At 40.7% G+C, this 21160-nt stretch overlaps 1 protein-coding gene across 4 annotated transcripts in view; it reads left to right on the top strand.

The window, feature by feature from the left end:
- The window catches only part of MAP7D2 (MAP7 domain containing 2), a 102389-nt gene that overhangs the window by 58124 nt on the left and 23105 nt on the right, over positions 1-21160 (top strand). For 2 of the 4 annotated variants that reach the window (XM_012651681.1, XM_012651683.1), the window contains exons 5-6: positions 6867-6997; positions 8800-8924. In XM_012651681.1, coding sequence (XP_012507135.1) covers positions 6867-6997; positions 8800-8924 — 256 coding nt within the window. Of the gene's footprint in view, positions 1-1371; positions 1495-6842; positions 6998-8799; positions 8925-21160 lie in introns of all 4 variants that reach the window. The other 2 variants (XM_012651679.1, XM_012651680.1) reach the window with 2 other exon arrangements.

Raw genomic sequence — 21160 nt, 5'->3', positions numbered from 1 at the left:
TTAATATGAGGCCTCTAAAAGAGGAAATGGATGGGCGGCCTTTTCAGGCACTCTGTTTTGCCGTGGGAGATGACATGCATAGGACATGTGCCAGTTCTGGAACCAGAGTAGATTTAACATGGTCCATGTTCTAACAGAGGCTCAGATAAGTGACTGAAAGTCTGAATTTATACTTTTCAGAGTATTTAGGTTAAGAAAGGGAGGGAAGCTCTCCAGGCGCTAAATGCATATTTTAAAGCAACACTGAAGTGTCAGGTGCCAATGGAGTATTTAGCACATCACGTCATCACCGAGGGGTCAAGCAGGAGGATGTTTGTGACTTGGCAGAGGCTGGTGTGCCTTCCTGGTTTGTCTCACTGGCATTGACCTTGCATTTCCATCCCAGAGGCATGTCATGTGTGTTAGGGACCCTGTAAGGGTCATAGCGCTGCTGATCTCTGATCAAGTTCGTGGGTAAGCACCAGGAACCTAGAAGTAATTAAGAGCTGGACGAGAAAACACACCTACATGCTTAACTCTACATAGCTCTTCCATTAGCAAGTGTATTCCATTTGTTTTCATTAATTCACATGGTTCTAGATTGATGTTAAATTCATTTTTGCATTGATTAATATATAAAGATGGCAGTATGTTGTTACAGATTGTTGACAGCTGAATTATCTGCTTATGGATTATAAATTGAAAAATTTTAATCCCCAAACTATTTGCTAGTTATTAGGCACCCAAAGAATACAGAGTAATGGAAAAGTTAATCTATTGCCATATAATACATTCCAAAATGATCAAAATATTCCAGTAATTGAATTTTAGGTTATGAATACTATTATCTTTCATTAAAGCTGATAATCAGTTGGATGTGGGTTTTTTTTGTGCTTCTCACTTAATTGTTGGCCTTATACGTGGAAAAAGTGTGAAAGGATGTATCTTTATACTATTATAGGCTGACATATTTCATTTAAAAATCAATATGTTATGAAATATTTCTTAACAGAGGACCTAAAACAAGTGTTATGTAGGCATAATCTTTTTTTTCAATGTTAGATTTACTTGGTGAGTAAATGATTTCTTGAGTCCATAATCTTGGGAGGTGGGCTAATTCTCTTCGAGTGATACAGTTACTGTACTGTAGTAACTTACTGAGTGAATTGTGGCACTCAAGAGAATTAATGCACTGTCCCAAACTCTAAATGACATATCATTTGTTTTATTTTATTATGACGAACTCTAAAACCATCCTTCATTAGAATATTTTTATTTTCCACATTTGTTCTACCACCCAAAAGTTAATTTGCATCAGGCACTGTATTGTTTAAACCTTTTATTTTGTTTTTATTTTGCTTTTTAAAATTTTCATTTGATTCCATCCCTCAGCTCATCGCACGCACCTTAGTCCCATGGAAACCTTTCTTGTTATGCGACTGTTGACACCCACACAGGCTTCTTTAGCCAGAAGCAGAAGTGCACTTATGCTCTCTGAGTGGGCCGGTGACTCAGGTAAAAGAGGCCAAGCTGGTGACACCAAGGAAAATGCCCGAAGAGGTGTTGGTCAGCCTATGATTTATTCTTGAATTTTTGTATTTTGCTTCCCATTTGCTGGCTTTGTGAAATGTCTTCAGTGGTTACTAACATTTTCTACCCACCAGTGTTTTGCTGTTCTATGTTTTTTTAAGTGTCATAGAGGTGAGTAAATGATTTTATGACTCAGGGCATGTACATTAGGAAAAAAAATCCACTTGACGAGCTATGGAGCTTAGCAGACTTTTCTTAAGAGGTGGTTTAGCAAAGTAGCCCATAGACCACAGCCTCTGGAGTCCCATAACCAGCTCTGCCACTCACTCACTCTTACCATTTTGGGTAAGTTAATTAACTTCTCTAAGCCTCAGTTTGCTCATCTATAAAATAGAGTTATTTTAAATTGTTATGAGGATTAAATGAGATAATGCATGCAACTGAGATAGCACAATGATTGGCAGAGAGTAAGCGCTCAACAAATGTCTAGAGTCTTACTGCTCAAGTGGTGGTCCGCAGGCCAGTAACGGCAGCATCATGTGGGAGCTTGGTAGGAAGGCTGACTCGCGGGCCCCAACCAACCTGCACATTAAAATCTGAGAAACACTGGACCAGACCTTTATCAAAGCAGATCAAAGCCTCATGTCAAGATTAGAGGGTTGGCATTCTCTTTGTTTGCAAATGAGCAATGCTATATCCACATAAGGTCAGGTCTGGTCTCCATTCCCAAGATAGTATATTCAGTGTGATGACATATATATGACATAAAAGCTTTACCTAGTTGTAGCTGCTTCCAGTTATACTATTTTTGCACAGAAGATATACAAACAGCCAGTAAGCACATGACAGAGTGCTCAACATCATTAATCATTAGGGAAATGGAACTCACAATGAGATATCACTTCACACCCACTAGGATGGCTGAAATTTTCTTCAAAGGGGAAATAACAAATGTTGGTGAAGGTGTGGAGACATTGGACCCTCATATACTGCTGGTGGGAATGTAGGAAAACAATCTGGCAGTTCCTCAAAAAGTTTAACAGAGTTTAACAGAGTTACCATATGACTCAGCAATTCCACTCCTAGGTATAGAGCCAAGGAAATTAAAACCATATTTTTATGCAGCAATTTGTTCAAAATAGCCACAAAATGGAAACAACTCAAATATCCATCAACAGATGAATGGATAAACAAAATGTGATCTATCCATAAAGTAGAATATTATTCAGCTATAAAAAGAAATAAAGTACTGATACGTGCTACAAGATGGATGAACCTTGAAAACATTATGCTAAGTGCAAGAAACCAGTCACAAAAGGCCACAAATTATATGATTCCATTTATATTAAATGTCTGAAATAGGCAAATCTGTAGAGACAGAAAATAGATGAGTGATCATCAAGGACTTGGGGGAGGGAAGAAAAGGGAGGACTGCTTATTGGATAAAGAGTTATGTTTTTGAAAATGTTCCAGAATTAGACTGTGGTCATGGTTGCACAGCCTTGTGATATACTAAAAACCACCGAACTGTACACTTTTTAAAGGATGAATTTTATGGTATATGAATTATATCTCAAACAAACAAAAAATCCTAGCAAGTAGGAAGTATCCCCATTTTGAGAATGAGGAATGTACCAGGGCTCCCTAAGACCAACCCCAGGATCAATGATTTGCTAGGAGAACTCACAGGACTCAGTATATATTTGTACTCACGTATGATTTGTTACAATAAAAGGATACACAGCAAAATCAGCAAAGGCACATGGGACAAAGTCCAGGGAAGACCAGGCACAAACTCCCAGACAGAGTCCTTTCCAATGGAGCCACTCAGGATGCCTTTCCCCCAGCAGTGAGTTGTGGCAATATGAATGATATGTTGCCAACGAGGAAAGCTTGTTAAAAACTGAATGCCCAGGGTTTTCCTGGGGGCTGGTCACATATACCCCTTGCCCAGCACATACCCAAATTCCAGGTTCCTGGAAAGAAAGCAGGCATCCAGCATATACCATATTGTTTGTACAAACAGTTTAGGCACAGTGAGCCCCTCTTCAGTTAATGGTAGAACCCTCCCAAAATCTAAGTTCACAGATGTGGGCCAAGGGCCAACCTTGTAAGCAGGCCTTCCCGGTGACAGCAGTTAACTCTTTTTTGCAGTTTACCCACAGTCTACTCCCTTGACCCCTTGGCCAAGGCACCTTTACAGAAGATTATCAGTAGGACTCCACACAGCAGGGTGAGACCAACCTGCACTATTGAGCTCAGTTATGTTCTTTCGGGATTCTGGACTGAGCGGTTAAAGCAAATCCATTAACCATAAAAGTCTGTCGTGGACGGCCAGGTGACTTTCCTCGGTCAGTTGCTATACGAATCTTTTTACTTGGCCCGAGGCATCAACTTAGACCCAGCACAGCTCTGGCCAGTAAGTCGAAGCTGACCTGAACACCTTCCAGGGCTGAGGCAGTATCATGATAGTCATGGCACACACAAAGAAGTGCAATCCCCGGGGATTCGTGTGGTCCCTTGGAAACAGAGCTGACCATGTTAGGGTACCCCGAGCAGGATATGCATTGGTCAGGCAGCCCCAGTGTGGCTTCCCACATGGTGCCTCCCACCCCAGGGTGCTCGGTCCAGTGCAAGTGATTCGATTCAGTCCCTGGTTTAAGGGGCCTCCTGAGGTCGTCAGTCCCAGACAGTTCTGTCAGCGGCCCTACTTCATCTGCCTGGCAAATGTGGACAGCATCTGGAGGAGTTCTGTGGGGACGTGCAGCAGCTGGCCCACCCCTGCCAGCTCATAGTCAACGCTGTCACGTGCCAGCCATCTAGGCTCAGCTGTCGGTCTGAATCCAAGGCGCTTGCAGCACCACGGGGAGTTTTCCTTCATGAAGAGGGGAGAGCTTCCAGGAGTGCTTCTGGAAAACAGAGATCACAGATGTCCTTCCCCTCCCCTATATCACCGCAAGTGCCAGGTTTTCTTGTTCTTTTCCATGTCCTAGTCAGTAATCAAAACTTTACATTTTCTCTGTCATCCCCTACTCTCACCCAGGCTTTTCAAAGAAAGGACAAAAGTATTTTTACAAAAAAAAAAAAATTTTATCCAACTTAACCAGAAAAACACGTCATGTTTGGGTATTAGGACAAAATTCTAAATTTTCAAAACATTTCAGAATAGGGTTATATTACTTTTCTATCCTTTTCTTCCCGATCATTTATACAGTGAACAGCCTAGAAAAGATCACTCCCTTTCTGAGAACGGCTGCATTTAACAAGTTGCCTTGCTAAGGTGTGTGTAACTGGGAGAAAGGTGAGGGAAGTAGAGTCAGACTCTCTGTTGTTCAAACACAAGTTGTCAACAGCAGTGACACATCCCCCAGAGTGGGTGGGGTCTGATCTGTCAGGAGTGGATGAAGGGGTCACATTGCCTGTGATGTCCCTTCTTAATTTACAGCTTTTGCAGGAACCATAAGTTGGCAGTGCAGTCAGGCTTTGCATCAGAAATACAGAGCCAGTGAGCAGCTTGGTTTTAGATGGTCCCATCAGAGAATACACACTGTCCTGTGGGCACTTGTATGTGACCAGAACAGTCCAGCATCCAGGACGTTTTCACAGTTTCGGGCCCGTGGAGGGCTGTTCCATGTCTGCAATGGTCCCTCAATTTTTTTTTTTTTTTGGTAGAATCTCACTCTCACCCAGGCTAGAGTGCAGTGGCATTATCATAGCTCACTGTAACCTCCAACTCCTGGGCTCAAGCGATCCTCCTGCCTCATCCTCCCTAGTAGCTGGGACTATAGGCACATGCCACCATGCCCGGCTAATTTTTCTATTTTTAGTAGAGACGGGGTCTCACTCTTGCTCAGGTTGGTCTTGAACTCCTGACCTCAAGCAACCTTCCCACCTCAGCCTCCCATGGTGCTAAGATTACAGGTGTGAGCCACCACGCCTGACCCCCTACTTGATTTTTAAAAATCCAAAAGCATGTCTCTGTCTGGAAGTTGCCTCTCTTTTCATATCTTCCCTTTTTCCAGAGGCTCCATTAGGCAAAAGTTACAGCAAAAAAAGTCAGTTATGGAGAGTTGTTCTGGTTCCAATACTCAAGAGTTTAAATTCCAACCTACACACTGGTGGCAAAAAGCAAGGAAGTTGTGTCCCACTTCTACTTGGAGGACAAACAGAAACCAAAGGTGTCAATCAGCTGAGCTGCACTTTCCCCTCACTTTAGCTAAATGGCCAAAAGCAGCCAGAGGACCCATTGAGCCAACTGTCTTGGAGCTGCATCGGTCAGTTTCAAATTCCACAGGGAACTTTTATCTTTCTCAACAGACAGCAACTTGGCTGCTGTTTCATACCATGGATGACTTCATAGCCACCCAGGCACCACAAGGGCATTGTCCTCTGCCCCTTTATCCTTCTTTTTCCCAAACAGTGCTTTTTACCATATTTCAGTGAATCCAGGTCAATCTGCCAATTTACCCTTCTGACACTAATTGTGTCAGGGGTCCCCAAGACCACCCCCAAGTTTGGTGGTTCGCCAGGAGGACTCAGAGGACTCCGCATACAGCCGTACTCATGGCTATGATTTATTACAGTAAAAGGGCGCAGAGCAAAGTCAGCAAAAGGATGAGGCACGTGGGGCAAAGGCTGGAGGAAGCCAGGTGCAAATTTCCAAGAGTCCTCTCCCAGTGGAGTCACACAGGACGTGCTTAATTCCTCCAGCAACGAGTTATGACAACACATGAAATGTTGCCAGTCTGGGAAGCTCACTAGAGGCTTGGTACCTGAGGTTTTTACTGGGGGCTGATCACGTAGGCATCCCCTCCCAGGCACACACCCAAATTCCGGACTCCCCAAAGGAAAGCAAGTGTTCAGCATAAACCATATTATTTACACAAACAGTTTCTGCACTCATCAGTTAATGGAGGGAACCCTCCTGAGATCCACGTCCCCAGATGCCAGCCAGGGGCCAGCCTTGTAAGCGGGCCTTTTAAAGGAAGCAGTCAGGCCTGCTGTGGTAACTCTTTACTGCACACAAGGCAGTTGATGTTTGGAGAGGTTAAGTAACCTGCCCAAGGTGATCCAGCTATGAGGCGGCAGTACAGGTCTGTCTGACTCCAAAGTGCAGACTTTTAACCCCCGAAATGAACTTGACTCTTGAGTATGGGAGCCTTTTTTAGGGTAGGATCCATTCTGTGTACAATAATAAAGTATGGTATTTTGAGAATATGGATTGCCCAGGTCCCATTTTAACAGAAATGTGTGTTCTTCCCAACTCCCTGCTCTCCCTGCCTTTTCCATCTGCACTCCCTGTCTCTGTGGCTGTTATAACTGTAACTTTCTAGTGTTTCATACCTGTCCTCGTATAGCTCCTGCTGGCTCTCTTAAATCTTCCTACAAGTCTTCTCCCACTCGAAACACTGAGAGGAAGAAGGCTACATCTACATCTGGCGCGGGAGATGCTGGAAAAGGAACCCCTGCAGGAGCAGAGGCCTCTCCGGTAGGTTTAAACCCACCCACCTGCCCGCTCCTCCAGACTGTGGTTTATCCGACAATGTGATTACTTCCTGCGATCACCTGGGGTCTCTGTTTGCATCAGTCTCCATCCGGGGTCTGCTCAAAGGGAAGAATAGATTTGCTTTAAAATTTTCCCTAACCTTTCAAAATCATCTAACTTTTTGGACCCTCCTAAATCTTGGTGGCTTGGAGCAAATTCTTAATGATGTCCTTGTTATTATAGCCTGCCCTCCAGAGGACAGGGTGAGAAGAAATGTTCCAAGTATCTTCTCTGCTGCTTTGCAGATATCTGATTCTGAGCTAGTCTTGCCTCTGAGGGTAACTAGAACCGAGGTTCTAGGTGGATTTTCACCGACAACAGCAGTCTTTAAACATCTGTGATGGCGTGCTGACACCATCGTAAAGTAAATGTTGAGCAGGTGCCCCACTTATGTATGTTTATTTACATATTACATATGCCGTGCTACTTTTGTTAGTTATCAATTGCTGCATAACAAATTACCTCAAACCTTGGCAACTTAGAACAACAAATATTAACTCACAGGTTCTTTGGGTCAGAAACCGAGAGTGACTTAGCTGGGTGGTTCTGCTACAGGGTCTTTCATGAAGGTGTGGTCAAGACGGTGGCCAGGGCTGCATCCTCCGAAAGCTTGACTGGGCCTCTTGGACGGCTCACTCGTGGCTGTTGGCAGGAGGCCTCAGCCCATCACTCTGTGGGCCTGCCCGTAAGGCTGCTTGAGTGTCCAAATGTGGCAGCTGGCTTCCCCCAAAGCAAGGGATCCAAGAGAGTGCAAGGGGGAAGCTGCAATGCCTTTTATGCCCAACCTGTCACTTCTGCCACGTGCTGCTCACTAAAAGCCACTCAGATCAACCCGCACTCAGTGGGAGGGAAGAATTAAGCTTCACCTATTGAAGGGAGTATGAAATAATGTGTGCACTTATTTTAAAAATGCCACATGACTATACTATTGGGCATTTCGTAATACCGTATTTTCTTTACAAATCCATCGTGGCCCCGAGCTTTTTAAAAGAGAAACGCACGTTTCAGGCTCTGTAGGGTGGATTATCGTAGGAGGGGATTGACGGATGTGGGTGTGGGGGCCGCAGGAGGATTTACTGCAGGAAAGTGTGATAGGGAGCGCCTTCGGTGGGCTCAGCACCAGTGTCCATTCTCTTCTGCCTTCTGTCAGGGGAGGTGATGGGGAAGACGTAGAGGACCGGGTGGGGTTGCAGTCCCCATAATACCATGCGTACTGTCAGTGTCCACAGCCCACTGTCTTGGATGTTATAACCACATCTCACCCGCTCATAATTTTCTGTAGTGATTTTACATCTTTGTACTCCTTCCACTTCCTGTATGTCCAGTACCATAGTATGGTTCTGTTGTTAGTTCTTTGCAAGATAATGAGGAGAACAAAATCTCTGCATTTTGAGGCTGAAAATTATTTAAACCTATTATGTAATTAATTTATTTAGAGATAGGGTCTCACCGTGTTGCCCAGGCTGGTCTCCAACTCCTGGGCGCGAGCGATCCTCCCACCTCAGCCTCCTGAGTAGCTGGGGTTATAGGCACATGCCACTGTGCCTGGCATTACTGGGTAACCTAAACGTGATGAGCTCATAGTGCCTCCCTGCAAAGATTCCCATCATGTGAAGCATCGTAGCTTCATATCAATCCCTCTAAAAGAAAACTATGCATTGTTTTATCTGGAGTATTGTTTTTAGAAACTGGGGGGGGTAGTGCCAGTCATGGACTGTGGCTATCCTGTTCTGTGTCCCCTACAGACGGAGAAGAAGAGGGGGCAGCGAGTGACAACTTCCACTCCCACTGGTGGCCTTGGATCCCCTCTGAGAAGATGCGAGTTTTCCGGAGGCGTTACTAAGAGGTCATCTTCTCCCGTGATACCCAAGTAAGCATCCCTCCCCTTTGCCAGACAGTCTGACAATTGAGAGTCAGTTTGGTGGGGCTTTGTGCCATCCAGCGTTATGGCTCCTGCTGTCCCATGAGGCATGGCCAGCCAGAAGAGGCGAGCGAGAGAAATGCTGGCCTTTGAGTTACCTGTCTTGACTCTCTGTGTATTTTCTGGGCAAATGATGGGCCCTTAAGGGGTTTATTCCCTGGTGAATACGCAACTCTTACTTTCCAAGGTGATGCGTTCAGCATTTTCTCTTTAGATCTGCGAATTCCATTCTGCTTTTCTGGCATTCTCCTTCTTTCTCCTTTGATTGTATCTGGATTGAAGTGATTCCATTGTACTTGGGCTCCTGCTCACATGCTGCCCGCGCCCCTCAACCTCGTTTTCTGTCTCTTTAACAGAGACACAGTAATAACTCGTCAGCCATGATCAGCAATATGGTTTTTTTAATGAAGCAAATGTGTATTTATTTATTTTTTTAATTTTTTTTTTTTTGAGACAGGGTTTCACTCTTGCTCAGGCTGGTCTTGAACTCCTGAGCTCAAGCAATCCTCCCGCGTTGGCCTCCCAGAGTGCTAGGATTACAGGCGTGAGCTGCCGCCCCTGGTAGCAAATGTGTATTATACACACACATATAATTTTTTATTTAGAGACAGGGTCTTGCTTTGTTGCCCAGGCTAGAATACAGTGACTGTTCACAGGTTTGATCATAGCGCACTGCAGCCTCACACTCCTGGGCTCAAGCGACCCTCCTGCTTCAGCCTCCCAAGTAGCTGGGACTACATGCATGCACCACCATATGCCTGGCTCTTTTTCGTTAGGGATTGGGTAAACTCACCAATGAAACCATGTAACTGAAAAACAAATTTACAATAATTGTCACTGTCTTAAGTCATTAAAATATTTTACTACTAGTAACTGATGAGTGACTCAGTAAATACTCAGTCCAGCAGTACAATGGAAATATCTTCAGTAGGACTGAAAGAGAAAGAGAAATATGATTTAATTTGGGAAAATGGAAAGGTTTTTATATAGAGAGAACCATATAAACCTTGGTTAAAGTACATCAGTTTAGTTCAGAGAATATAGGATAAAACACAACTTTAATGAACACTTGGGAATTTGTTAAAAATATTTCAAGGTGACATTAGGTCTTATTTCTAATGTGTTGCTTTCTAACAGAGACTTTTTCACTATTATTTTTCTCAGAGATCACCATGGGTTTTACAGACTACTCATACCTGCTATTGATGTCTCTGTCCCACACAGGGAAAATCCTTTCATAGCACATCACTGAATTAATAGCATGTTTTTATTTATTTATCTATTTTAGTTCATTACATCCTTTCTGTGCTAGTATGCCTGTCTCTGGTATTGTTCCCTTGCAACCTCTTTAAATTTATTATGTGGGCTCTATAATCTCTATATCCCTTTTTTTCTGAGCCTTTTCAGCCTCCACCCATGTGTTATTACTCTGGTGTTAATTTGGGACATTTACATTAACAGAAAGAGAAGCCTAGTTCATACTGGGGCATTTCTAGGTTCTACCCTCTCTTTTCCTGGATATAGACTCCTGATCCCTACCCTCTCTTTTCCTGGATATAGACTCCTGATCCCTGCATGGATAGTATCTTGGAGGTTTCATCATTATTATTGTAAATTTCACTGAGATGAACAAGGGAGGTATTACCTTCTATAGAAATGAGAGCTACAGGCATACCTAGTTTCATTGTGCTTTGCTTTATTGTACTTTGCAGATACTGGGTTTTTTACAAATCGAAGGTCTGTGGCAACTTTATGTCAAGCAAGTCTATCAGCGCCATTTTTCTAATAGCACGTGCTCACTCGTGTCTCTGTGTCACATTTTGATAATTCTTGCAATATATCAAACTTGTTCATCATTATTATATCTGTTATAGTGATCAGTGATCTTTGATGTTACTACTGTAACTGTTTTGGGGCACCATGAACTGCGCCTATGATATGACAGTGAACTTAATTGATCAATGTTGCGCGTGTTCTAACTGTTCCACTGACCAGCCATTCCTCTATCTGTCTCCCTCTCCTTGGACCTTACTATTCCCTGAGATACAATATTGAAATTAGGCCAATTAATAACCCTACAAATGTCCTCTGAGTGTTCAAGTGAAAGAAAGAGTCCCATCCTTCACTTTAAATCAAAATCTAGAAATGATTAAGCTTGGTGAGGAAGCCATGTCAAAAGGCAAGATAAAGCTGAAAGCTAGGCCTCTCGTACCAAATATTAGCCAAGCTGTGAATGCAAAGGAAAAGTTCTTGAAGAATATTAAAAGTGCTACTCCAGTGAACACATGAATGTCAAGAAAGCAAAACACTGTTATTGCTCATATGGAGAAAGTTTAAGTGGTCTGGATAGAAGATCAAACCAGCTACAACATTCCCTTAAGCCAAAGCCTAATACAGAGCAAGGCCTAAATTCTCTTCAATTCTGTGAAGGCCGAGAGTGGTGAGGAAGCTACAGAAGAAATATCTGAAGATAGCAGAGGATGGTTCCTGGGGTTTAAGGGAAGAAACCGTTTCCATAACATAAAAGTACAAGATATAGAAGTGGCACCAAGTTATCCAGAGGCTCTAGCTAAGATAATTGATGAAGGTGGCCACACTAAACAAAAGATTTTCAATGTAAATGAAACAGCCTTCTATTGGAGGAAGATGCCATCTAAGACTTTCATAGCTAAAGAGGAAAAGTCAATGCCTGGCTTCAAAGCTTGAAAGGACAAGGCTGACTCTCTTGTTAGGGGGTAACGCAGCTGGTGACTTTAGGTAGAAACCAATGTTCATTGACCATTCTGAAAATCCTAGGACCCCCAAGAATGATACTAAAGCTACTCTAACATATTCTGACTGTGCTCTGTATATGGAACAACAAAGCCTAGATGACAGCACATCTGTTTACAGCATGGTTTACTGAATATTTTAAGCTCACTGTTGAGACCTGCTGCTCAGAAAAAAAGAGTCCTTTCAAAATATTACTGCTTGTGGACAATGCACCTAGTTACCTAAGAGCCCTAATGGAGACGTACAAGGGGATTACAATGTTTTCATGCCTGCTAACACAACATCCATTCTGCACTCCATGGATCAAGGAGTCATTTTGACTTTCAAGTCTTTTTTTTTTTTTTAATAGAGGTACAAATATGACATGGTTTTATTTTCCTACAAACACTTCCTTCAACCATGCTTTGCCAAGCTGCTTTTTCTGGGCAGATTTCAGATTTGTTAACGTTCTGTGTACTTTTGGGTATTAAAATATTCATTCTGGTCTAATTTAAAACTGCAATATTATATCCAACTTGAAGTGCTTCCTTTCCCTTTTTTCTAGAGCCAGTAGCCCAGGCTTCATTAGGAGGGAGCATTTCTTTTTTAAACTTCTGTTCCCCTTCTCTACTGGGTCTCTAGATCTTCCAGTGTGTTAGTATGTGAAGAAAGAAGATGGAAAGGGTAATATGTCTCTCACCTTACTGCCGCTGTTATAGTTTACTCACTGTTGATTGTTACAGTTTTTTGGGTTTTTTTTTTTTTTTTATCAACATTGGCATCCAAGGGGAAGGTATCCAAGTGGAAGTTGTCTTTTTTGGGAGCAGGAGTATCCATCACCTCAGGCTTTTATCAATTCTTTGTGTTAGGAACATTCCAATTCCACTCTTTTAGTTATTTTAAGTGTAGCCTAACTTATTGTTGATTATAGTCACTTTGTTGTGCTCTCAGATATTGTTCATTCTAACTATATTTTTGCCCCCATTGACTATCCCCACTTTATCCCCTGCTCCCTGCTATCCTGCCCAGCCTCTGTTAACCTTCATTCTACTGTCTCCATGAGCTCAGTTGTTTTTAATATGTAGCTCCCATATATGAATGAAAACATGCGAGATTTGTTTTTCTGTGCTTTCCTTATTTCACTTAACAATAATGTTCTCCAGTTCTATCCATGTTGTTGCAAATGGAAGGATTTCATTCATTTTTATGGCTATATAATATTCCATTGTGTATATGTACTACAATTTCTTTATCCATTCATCCAATGATGGACACTTAGGTTGATTCCAAATCTTGGCTATTGTGAATAATGCTGCAATAAACATGGGAATGCAAATATCTTTCTGATAGACTTAATTCCCTTCTTTTTGATATGTACCTAGGAGTGGGATTTCTGGGTCATATGGTAATTCTATTTTTAGTTTTTTGAGGAGCCTCCATACTGTTCTCCATAGTGGTTACACTAATTTACATTCTAACCAACAGTATACGAGAGTTTCCCTTCCTCCACATCCTCACCAGTGTTCATTATTGCCTGTCTTTGGATAAAAGCCATTTTAACTGGGGTGAGATGATATCTCATTGTAGTTTTGATTTGTATTTCTCTGATAACTAATGATGTCGAGCATTTTTTCATATACCTGTTGACCATTTGTATGTCTTCTTTTGAGAAATGTCTATTCAGATCCTTTGCCCATTTTTTAATTGGATTATTTGATTTTTTTTCCTATTGAGTTGTTGGAGTTCCTTATATATTCTGGTTATTAATCCCTTGTTGGATGAATAATTTGTGAATATTTTCTCCTATTCTTTGGATTATCTCTTCACTTTGTTGGTATTTCCTTTGCTGCGCAGAAGCTTTTAGCTTGATGTGATCCCATTTGTCCAATTTTGCTTTGGTTTCCTGTGCTTTGCGGATATTACTCAAGAAGTTCTTGCCCAGACCAATGTCCTGAAGCATTTCTCCAATGTTTTCTTTTAGTAGTTTCATAGTTTCAGGTCTTAGATTTAAGTCTTTAATCCATTTTGATTTAATTCTTATATACAGTGAGAGATAAGGGCCTAGTTTCACTCTTCTGTATACAGATATCCAGTTTTCTCAGCACCATTCATTGAAGAGACTTTCCTTTTCCCAGTGTATATTCTTGGCATCTTTGTTGAAGATAAGTTCACTATAGATGTGTGGATATAGTTCTGGGTTCTCTGTTCTGTTCCATTGGTCCATGTGTCTGTTTTTATGCCAGTACCATGCTGTTTTGGTTACTATAGCTCTGTTGTATAATTTGAACTGAGGAAATGTGATTCCTCCAGTTTTGTTCTTTTTGCTCAGGATGGCTTTGGCTATTCTGGGTCTTTTGTGGTTCCATGTAAATTTTAGGGTTATTTTTTCTATTTCTTTAAAGAATGTCATTGATATTTTGATGGGGATTGCATTGAATCTGTAGATTGCTATGGGTAGTATGGACATTTTAACAATATCGATTCTTCAAAACCATGATTATGGAATATCCTTCCTTTTTTTATATGTGTCCTCTTTAATTTCTTTCATCAATGTTTTACAGTTTTCATTGTAGAAATCTTTCACTTCTTTGATTAAGTTTATTCCTAGGTATTTTATTGTATTTGTAGCTATTGTAAATGGAATTACTTTCATGGTTTCTTTTTCAGGTTGTTTGCTGTTGGCATATAGAAATGCTACTGATTTTTGTATGTTGATTTTGTATTCTACAATTTTACTGAATTTATCAGTTCTACTAGTTTTTTTGTGGAGTCTCTAGGTTTCTCTAGATATAAGATCATACTGTCTGCAAACAAGGATAATTTGACTTCTTCCTTTCCAAGTTGGATGCCCTTTGTTTCTCTTGTCTGATTGCTCCAGCCAGAACTTCCAGTACTACAGTACTACGTTGAATAACAGTGGTGAAAGTGGGCATCCTTATCTTGTTCCATATCTTAGAGGAAAGGCTTTCAGTTTTACCCTATTCTGTATGATACTAGCTGTGAGTCTGTCATATATGGCTTTTATCATGTTGAGCTAAGTTCCTTCTATACCCAGTTTTTTGACAGTTTTTATCATGAAGGGATGTTGAATTTTATCAAATGCTTTTTCAGCATCAATTGAAATAATCATATGGTTTTTGTCCTTTTTTGATATGATGTATCACATTGATTTGCATATGTGGAACCATCCTCGAATCCCTGGACGAATCCCACTTAATCATAATGAATAATATGTGTTGTTGAATTCTGTTTGCTAGTATTCTGTTAAGATTTTTGCATCTATGTTCATCAGCAATTTTGGCCTATAGTTTTCTTTTTTTTTTGTTATGTCTTTGTCTGGTTTTGTTATCAGGCTGATATAGGCCTCATAGAATGAGTTTGGGAGTATCCCCTCCTTCATGATTTTTTGAAATAGTCTAAGTAGGATTGGTATTAGTTCTTTGAATGCTTTGTAGAATTCAGCCGTAAAGCCATCAGGTCTTGGACTTTTCTGTGATGGGAGACTTTTTATTACTGCTTCTATCTTGTTACTTGTTACTGGTTTATTCGGGTTTTGGATTTCTTCCTGGTTCAATCTTGGTAGGCTTTATGTGTCTAGGAATTTTTTCATTTCTTCTGCATTTTCCAATTTCTTGGCATATAGCCACTCATAATAGTCTCTAATGATTCTTTAAAGTTCTGCACTTTCAGTTGAAATGTCTCATTGTTCATCTCTGATTTCATTTATTTGGCTCTTTTTTTTCTTAGGCTGGCTAAAGGTGTGTCAATTTTCTTTATCTTTTCAAGAACCAACTTTTCATTTCATTGATATTTTGTATTTTTTTGTTTCAATTTCATTTATGTCTGCTCCAGTTGTTATTATTTGTTTTCTTCTAATTTTGGGTTTGGTTTGCTCTTGTTTTTCTTGTTCTTTGAGATGCATCATTAGGTGGTTTATTTGAAGCTTTTCTGCCCTGTTGATGTAGGCATTTATTGCTATAAACAGTCCTCTTATTACTGCTTTTGCTGTATCCCATGAGTTTTGATATGTTGTATTTTCATTTTAATTTGTTTTGAGAAATTTTTAATTTCCTTTTTAAGCTCTTCACTGACTCACTGGCCATTTGGGAGCATATTGTTTAATTTCCATGTGTTTGTATAGTTTCCAGTGTTCCTCTTGTTATTAATTTCTAGTTTTATTCCATTGTGGTCGGAGAAAATACTTGGTAGGATTTCAATTTTTTTAATTTTTGAAGACTTGTTTTGTGTCCTGACATATGGCCTATTCTTGGGAATGATCCATGAACTGAGGAGAAGAGTGTGTATTCTGCAGCTGTTGGATGAAACATTCTGTAAATATCTATTAGGTCCATTTGGTCTAGAGTGAAGATTAAGTCCAATGTTTTTTTGTTAATTTTCTCTCTAGATGATCTGTCCAATGCTGAAAGTGGAATGTTGACATCTCCAGCAATTATTGTATTGGAGTCTATCGCTCTCTTTAGCTCTGATAGTATTTGCTTTATATATCTTGGGTGCTCCAGTGTTGGGTGCATATATATTTAGAATTATTATATCCTCTTGCTAAATTGACGACTTAATCATTATATAATGACCTTCTTTGTCTCTTTTTACAGCTTTTTCCTTAAAGTCTATTTTATCTTATGTAAGTGTAGCTACTTCTGCTCTTTTTTAGTTTCCATTTGCATGGAATATCTTTTCCCAACCCTTTATTTTAAGTCTGTATTTGTCTTTGTAGGTGAAGTAGGCTTCTTATAAACAACATATAGTTGGGTCTTGTTTTTTATCCATTCAGCCCCTCTGTGTCTTTTGACTGGAAAGTTTAGTCGATTCACATTCAGTGTTATTATTGATAGGTAAGGACTTGGTGCCATGTTATTATTTGATTCCTGGTTGTTTTGTGGTCCTCCCTTCCTTCCTTCCTTCCTTTGTTAAAAGTTATTTTTCTCTGGTACAGTGTTTTAATTTCTTGCTTTTTATTTTTTGTGTATCTGTTGTACGTTTTTTGATTTGAGGTTACCATGAGGCTTTCAAAAAACATTTTATAACTAATTATTTTAAACATATGACAACTCTTACAAACAAACAAGCAAAGAGAAATCTAACAGAAATTCTACACTGTAACTGCACCCCGCATTTTTTAACATTTTGTTGTTTACATCTGTATCTTTTTATACCGTCTCTCAAAAACTTGTTGTAGTTATTTTTGATAGGTTTATCTTTTAATCTTCCTACTGAAGATATAAGTGGTTTATACACTGCATTTACAGCACTAGAGTATTCTGTGTTTGTGTCCTTACTGTTACCAGCGAGTTGTATACCTTCAGATGTTTTCTTACTGTTCATTACTGTCCTTGCCTTTCATATCGAAGAACTCTTTTTAGCATTTCTTGTAGGACAGGTCTGGTGTTGATGACATCCCTCAGCTTTCATTCGTCTGGGAAAGTCTTTATTTCTCCTTCATGTTTGAAGGATATTTTTGTCAGGATATGATATTTTAAGGTTAAGGTTTTTTTTCCTTCAGCACTTTGACTATGTCATGCCACTCTCTCCTGGCCTGTAAGGTTTCCACTGAGAAGTCTGCTGCCAGATGTATTGGAGCTCCTTTATATGTTATTCTTTTCTTTTTTTCTTGCATCCCTTAGGACCTTTTCTTTATCCATGACCTTTGGGAGCTTGATTATTATTAAATGCCTTGAGGTAGTCTTGTTTGGGTTAAATCTGCTTAGTGTTCTGTGACCTTCTTGTACCTGAATAATTGATACATTTCTCTGGGTTTGGGAAGTTCTCGGTTATTATTTCTTTTTTTTTTAATTTCAGAAGATTACGGAGGTACAAATGTTTAGGTTACATATTGCCTTTGCGCTGCCCAAGTCAGAGCTACAAGCATGTCCATTCCCCAGACAGTGCACACCGCACCCATTAGGTGTGAATTTACCCATCCCCTCCTCCCCCTCCCACCTGTCCAACACCTGATGAATGTTACTTCCATATGTGCACATAAGTGTTGATCAATTAGTGCCAATTTAATGGTGAGTACATGTGGTGTTTGTTTTTCCATTCTTGTGATACTTTACTTCGAAAAATGGGCTCCAGCTCCATCTAGGATAATACAAAGGGTATTAGTTTACCATTGTTTTTTATGGCTGAGTAGTACTCCATGGTATACATATACCACTTTATTAATCCACAGAACTAAAAATAGAGCTACCATTTGATCCAGCAATCTGACTACGGGGTATTTCCCAAAGGAAAAAAAAAAGACATTCTATCATAAAGACATCTGCACTTGAATGTTATTATTTGTTTGAATAAACTTTCTACCCCAGTCTCTCTCTGCCTCTTCTTTAGGGCCGATAACTCTTAGATTTGCCCTTTTGAGGCTGTTTTCTAGGTGTGCTTCATTCTTTTTTATTTTTATTTTTTTATCTTGTGACTGTTTATTTTCAAGTAGCCTGTGTTCAAGTTCACTAATTATTTCTTCTACTTGGTCATTTCTGCTGTTGAAAGACTCTGAAGTATTCCTCAGTTTGTTGATTGAATTCTTCAGTTCCAGAATTTCTGCTTGAGTTTTTTTATTATTTCAATCTCTTTGTTAAATTTCCCTGATAGGCTTTAACATTGGGGGCAGAAAAGACAGTCTTGCATTGCCTACGCCACCCCTCCCCAATCTAGATGCCATTAGGAATATTTGTGATTCATGGGACGAAGTCAAAATATCAACATTAACAGGAGTTTGGAAGAAGTGGATTCCAGCTGTCATGGATGACTGAGGGGTTCAAGACTTCAGTGGAGATAGTCACTCCAGATGTGGTGGAAATAGCAAGAGAACTAGAATTGGAAGTGAAGTCTGAAGATGTGATTGAATTGCTGCAATCTCATGATCAAACTTGAACCGAGGAGGAGTTGCTTCTTGTGGATGAGCAAAGAAAGTGGTTTCTTGAGATGGAATCTATCTATCCTGGTAAAGATGCTGTGAATGTTGTTGAAATGACAACAAAGGATCTAGAATATTACATAAACGTAGTTGATAAAGCACTGTCAGGGTTTGAGAGGATTGACTCCAGTTTTGAAAGAAGTTGGACTGTGGGTACAATGCTATCAAACAGCATTCATGCTATGGGGAAATCTTTCATGAAAGGAAGAATCAATCAATGTGGCAAACTTCATTATTGTATTATTTTAAGAAATGGCCACAGCTGCCTTAATCTTCAGCAACCACCACCCTAATATAGTCAGCAGCCATCAACATTGAGGCAAGACCCTCCACCAGCAAAAATGTTATGACTCGCTGAAGGCTCAGATGATTATTAGCATGTTTTAGCAATAAAGTATTTTTAAACTAAGTATATAGTTTTTAAAAGACAGAATGATATTGCATACTTAATATACTACAATATATTGTAAACATAGTTTTTACGTGTATTGGGAAACCAAAAAATTCACATGACTTGCTTTATTGCAATGTTTGCTTTATTGTGGTGGTCTGGAACCAAACCCGCAACATCTCTGAGATATGCTTATAGATTCTTAGAAGCAAGCTCACAGTTGGCTCTCTGCTGTTTCTTTGAAGTTGAAAATCTTGAAGGAGATTGTGTTTCTCAAACCGTTTTATATTTTGAAGGACATATCATCTGAGTTTTATAAAAGCTCTCCTTAACCAAAGAGACTTGAATAAAATCCCAGACTTTTTTTTATGCAGTTTAGTTTGAAGAAAAAAATTTAATTTTCACTCCATCTAAAATAGTAATAGGCACACAGTAGGTGCTTTAAATATTCGCACAATGAATGAATGCAAGTCACTGTGCCAGATGCCTCTGAGAATCCCCAAATGACTGAGAACAGTCCCTACTTAAAGGAACTCCAGGGAGATGGGATGGCGTCATGTACACAGCTGAGCACTGCACAGGCCCACATCCAACAAGCTGCCCAGCTGCTCATCCCTCAGGACTCAGCTCAGCCGTCATCTCCAGAGCCAGCCAGAACCGAATTCGCCCCTTCTGTGCGTTCACAGGGCATCATATGCAGACCTCTCTCATTCACTCACTTAACAGATACATACAGAGCATCTAGTATGTGTCCAGCCCTGTTTGCAGGGCTGAAAATGCAGTGTTGATTATAGCAAAAGTCCCTGTTCTCAGGGAGCTTCCATGACAGTGGACGGCATGTATAATATGAGGTGGCGATAAGCACTATAAAGGAAAGTTAAACCAGGTCAGATGACAGAGTGGTGGAGGGGAGTGGCTAGATAAGGTGTTCAGGAAAGGCTTCTCTGAGGAGGTGATGTTTGAGCAGAGCATGGCATGGGGTGAGGTCATAGGCCATGCTGATCTGTGCCTCACTGCACTGTGCTAGCACTTCACGTTCACTTAGCAGTCCCCTGCTAGACTGCCTGGAAGGTGAGGACTGTCTGGATTTATTGTTGCACAGTAGCTGCTCAATATGTGTCTGTCTTAGTCTGTTCAGGCTGCTGTAACAAAGTAGCACGTACCAGGTGGCTTATAAACAGCAGAAATGTATTTCTTACAGTCAGGGAGGCTTTGAAGTCCAAGATCAAGAGACCGGCAGATTTAGCGTGTGGTGAGGGCCTGCTTCCTGGTTCATAGACAAACATCTTCTCGATGTGTCCTCTTCACAAGGTGGAAGGGACGGGGGAGCTCTCTGGGGTCTCTTTCATAAGGGCACTAATTCCATTTAGGAGGGCTCTGACCTCATGAGTTAATCATACCAAGGCCCCTATCTCCTAATATCATCACCTTGGAGGTTAGGGTTTCAACGTAGGAATTTTGAGGTGACACGAACATTCAGACGTAGCAGTGTCTGTGGAATGCAGGTAAGAAGGGAAGGAGAACCTGGAGGGCAGGGGTGGAGCCGCCTGGCAGACGTGGAAATGCCGAGACCAAACCTGCCCAGGAGCTCTGGCCCTTTGCCGCCTCTTTCCTGCTTGACCATTCATCAACTTATTCTCCCGCGGGTCAGTTCCTTAAATGTTCTCTTTCCTGGACTATTTCGCTTGAGGAATTTTTAAAGGATAAAGGATCCTGGCTGCTATTTTGTGCAGCAGGGTGTTCCCGACACTTCAGCAGAGAGAAATTACTGGAATGTTAATGGAATGGCCTTTATTTTCAGAGTATAACACATGTCGTCTCTGATACAGGCAGGAAAAATAGTCAACTCTTAACACAGCAGGGCTTCCATGTATACTGTCAAAACTACTAGAATCATCTCCGTAAGAGAGGTGTCCTGGTGATAGGAGTTGCTCCGTGACCTCTAAATCAGTATTAGCAAGTTGAGAGGTCTAAGGAAAAGCAACTATTTCTTGATTTTAAAATGCTCAGAAAGAAAAATATTTTCTCGCCTTGAGTGAACCACACTGTGTATGGAACAGGTCTGAGAAACATGAGAACTCAAGTAAAGCATAGTGAATTCTGAAAATC

This window comes from Propithecus coquereli, unplaced genomic scaffold, assembly GCF_000956105.1.
Source record: "Propithecus coquereli isolate 6110/MARCELLA unplaced genomic scaffold, Pcoq_1.0 Scaffold362, whole genome shotgun sequence".
In the NCBI taxonomy this organism is placed as follows: Eukaryota; Metazoa; Chordata; class Mammalia; order Primates; family Indriidae; genus Propithecus; species Propithecus coquereli.
The sequence above is the reverse complement of the archived record's forward strand: the minus strand, read 5'-3'. Positions and strand labels throughout refer to the sequence as shown.